The 2630-nt window shown below is 36.5% G+C and overlaps 1 protein-coding gene across 1 annotated transcript; it reads right to left on the bottom strand.

The window, feature by feature from the left end:
- Window positions 1–1154: 1154 nt before the first annotated feature.
- LOC141148067 (olfactory receptor 5V1-like) lies at window positions 1155–2114 on the bottom strand. Its single transcript, XM_073635221.1, has one exon. The coding sequence runs from the start codon at window positions 2112–2114 to the stop codon at window positions 1155–1157; it is 960 nt and encodes a 319-aa protein (XP_073491322.1).
- Window positions 2115–2630: the final 516 nt, after the last annotated feature.

Raw genomic sequence — 2630 nt, 5'->3', positions numbered from 1 at the left:
CAGCCAAACTGAATTTTTTTACATTTTCTTTTGCATTGGTACATGTACCGAGGGCAGTTCCCAGTTTCCCATGCAATTTGTTTGCTAATGCCTTGCCTATTAGCCTAGAAAAGGGGCAGAACAGTTTCAGAAGTTTTTATTTTTTTATTTTTTAGCATTCAGCTCCTTTTGACTTCAGTGGGGCTTGGATTCAGCACTCAAACTTTACTCATGTTCATTGAACCCTGCTGAACCCAACCCAGGTGTGTTTGGCTTATCACTTTTGGCCACTAAGGCCACTTTCAGATGGGCGCCTCCCTTTTGCGGAATCCGCTCGCTCAGCTCCACCGATCCCCACTAAAGCAGATGACAGGTCCGTCTCCCCTCACTGTGTAGAGCGGAGATGGACACAGTCCCGCTCTCCTCTATGGGGAAATCAGGTGAAAATGGACCGCCAATCTGTTTATATCCAATCCTCCAGACAGATGTTAAATAGGACCACCATCGGTCTGGATTTTGCAGGCAGAATTGGATCGAATAGCGGCGGATGGCAGAGGGCATCTGTTCACTGACATCCACTGCTCCATAGGGGAGAGTGCAAGGTCTGATCAGGTTTGCCTGACAAACTGACAGGTGGACCTGATCAGTCAGCCCGTGTGAAAGGGGCCCAAGGGACTGCCTGGGACAAATTGCTGGTGACTGATAAAAAGTGAATAATTGGATGACATTTTTTGCCAGAAAAACTATTCCTTGCAAACTTTTGTTTTTTAGGAATTATATCAATTTTAGATCTTTATTTGAAGTAGAGCAAAATTACAATGTGAAAGATATCTTGTATAAAGTATAAACGAAAAATAAAATCACCATTCACCCTTGCTTAATAATGATTGTACAACATATCCCACTACTTTTTTCTCAGTGATGATTATTACAAATTATTTAAAATTCTAATTGGATCTTCATAATATGTGGTAAAACTTCCCATGTAAGACAAGCCAGCCTGATCCCGCTTGCAAAATGTTCTTAAGACTTACACTAACATGCAAGATTTCATATTACATATTATTTTTGCACTTGTCTGTTCTTTCAGCACAAACTCCTAATACACCTTTCCTCCAAAGATCTATGGACCATGGAAGTCTTCTAAGGATACCCATAGAGAAAACTCTCATTGCCTAATCATGACAACATTTTCTACTGTTAGCAGAAAAATACCTACTTCTAAATTTCCGAAATGCTAATTTAACATTGTTATTTCTAAGAGTGTAAATTGCTGGATTTAACATTGGAGTTAAAATGCAATAAAATATGGTAATCAGTTTGTCTGTTTCAGGTTTCATGCTTGACTTTGGAATCATATAGTCAGTTATAGCTGAACCATAAAATATTGTCACAACTATGACATGAGATCCACACGTAGAAAAGGCTTTCTTTCGTCCATTGGATGATGCAATTTTTAGGATACTTAAGATTATTTGAATATAGGAAACTGCAATAAATATGACAGGAGTAATTAGAATAATCATGCCAGATGCAAAAACAAAAAGTTCAAGGAAAATAGTGTTTTCACATGACAAAGATAAAATTTCTGGTATATTACACAGAAAATTATTTATTTTATTATTCCCACAAAGATCTACTTTGAATGTAAGGATCACATGTATAATAGGAATAAGGAATCCAAATGACCATAAAGTAGAAACAATTCTGACACAGACCTTCTTACTCATGATGGTAGTGTAGTGTAATGGATAACATATAGCTACAAAACGATCATACGCCATTATGGCTAGCAGAATACATTCAGTTAGCCCTAAGCAGACATGTATGTATAGTTGTATTGCACATTCTGCATAGGTGATTATTTTCTTTGCTGACACCAAATCTCTCAGTATCCTTGGTACTGTTGTAGTTGAATAACAGAGATCCAGAAAAGAGAGGTTTGAAAGAAAGAAATACATAGGTGTATGAAGATTGGTGTCTCTTACAATTAGAACAATGGTAAGAAAATTTCCAGTCAAAAGGATCATATACACAAGCAAAAAGATAAGAAAAAGTAAAACGTGAAGCTGTGGATCACTAGAAAATCCAAGCAGAATAAATTTCCCAGCCAATGTGTCATTTCTTGAAAGCATCCTTTAAAATATAATAAAGAGATATATATTTTAAGATCCGATAAATAGTTTTTTGAGTATGTAAAAATTCCTTTTATAATGGCTGTTCAAAAATATGTTTTATGGCTTGTACATCTATCACTGCCATGTCTGTCACGCTGAACAAACTTTCTTCACTTGCAGCTAGGACTGTTACCTAAAAGAAACTGACAAGAGAACACTGACTGGTTTAATGGGATAACAGACAGGAAGGCAGCTTACCAATCATGAATACACCAGGCACAAAGCTTGGATAATAACTGGCCACTTGCCACGGCCATTTATTGTTGGGTTAAAACAAGATATATTTAATAATAAAACTTTATTTTCAATAAAGGACAACACTCAAAACAGCTTAGCCACCACGGCTCAAGCTGTATCATAAATAATTCAATATTTAAAATTATTCAAATTCAACTTTAAAATACTTCTAGACCCAGTCATTAAAACTCAGGCCAACTTGCACAGTACTTCAACTGTACCCCTTGATTTCAAGGT

This window comes from Aquarana catesbeiana, linkage group LG06, assembly GCF_042186555.1.
Source record: "Aquarana catesbeiana isolate 2022-GZ linkage group LG06, ASM4218655v1, whole genome shotgun sequence".
NCBI classification, from domain to species: Eukaryota; Metazoa; Chordata; class Amphibia; order Anura; family Ranidae; genus Aquarana; species Aquarana catesbeiana.
The sequence above is the reverse complement of the archived record's forward strand: the minus strand, read 5'-3'. Positions and strand labels throughout refer to the sequence as shown.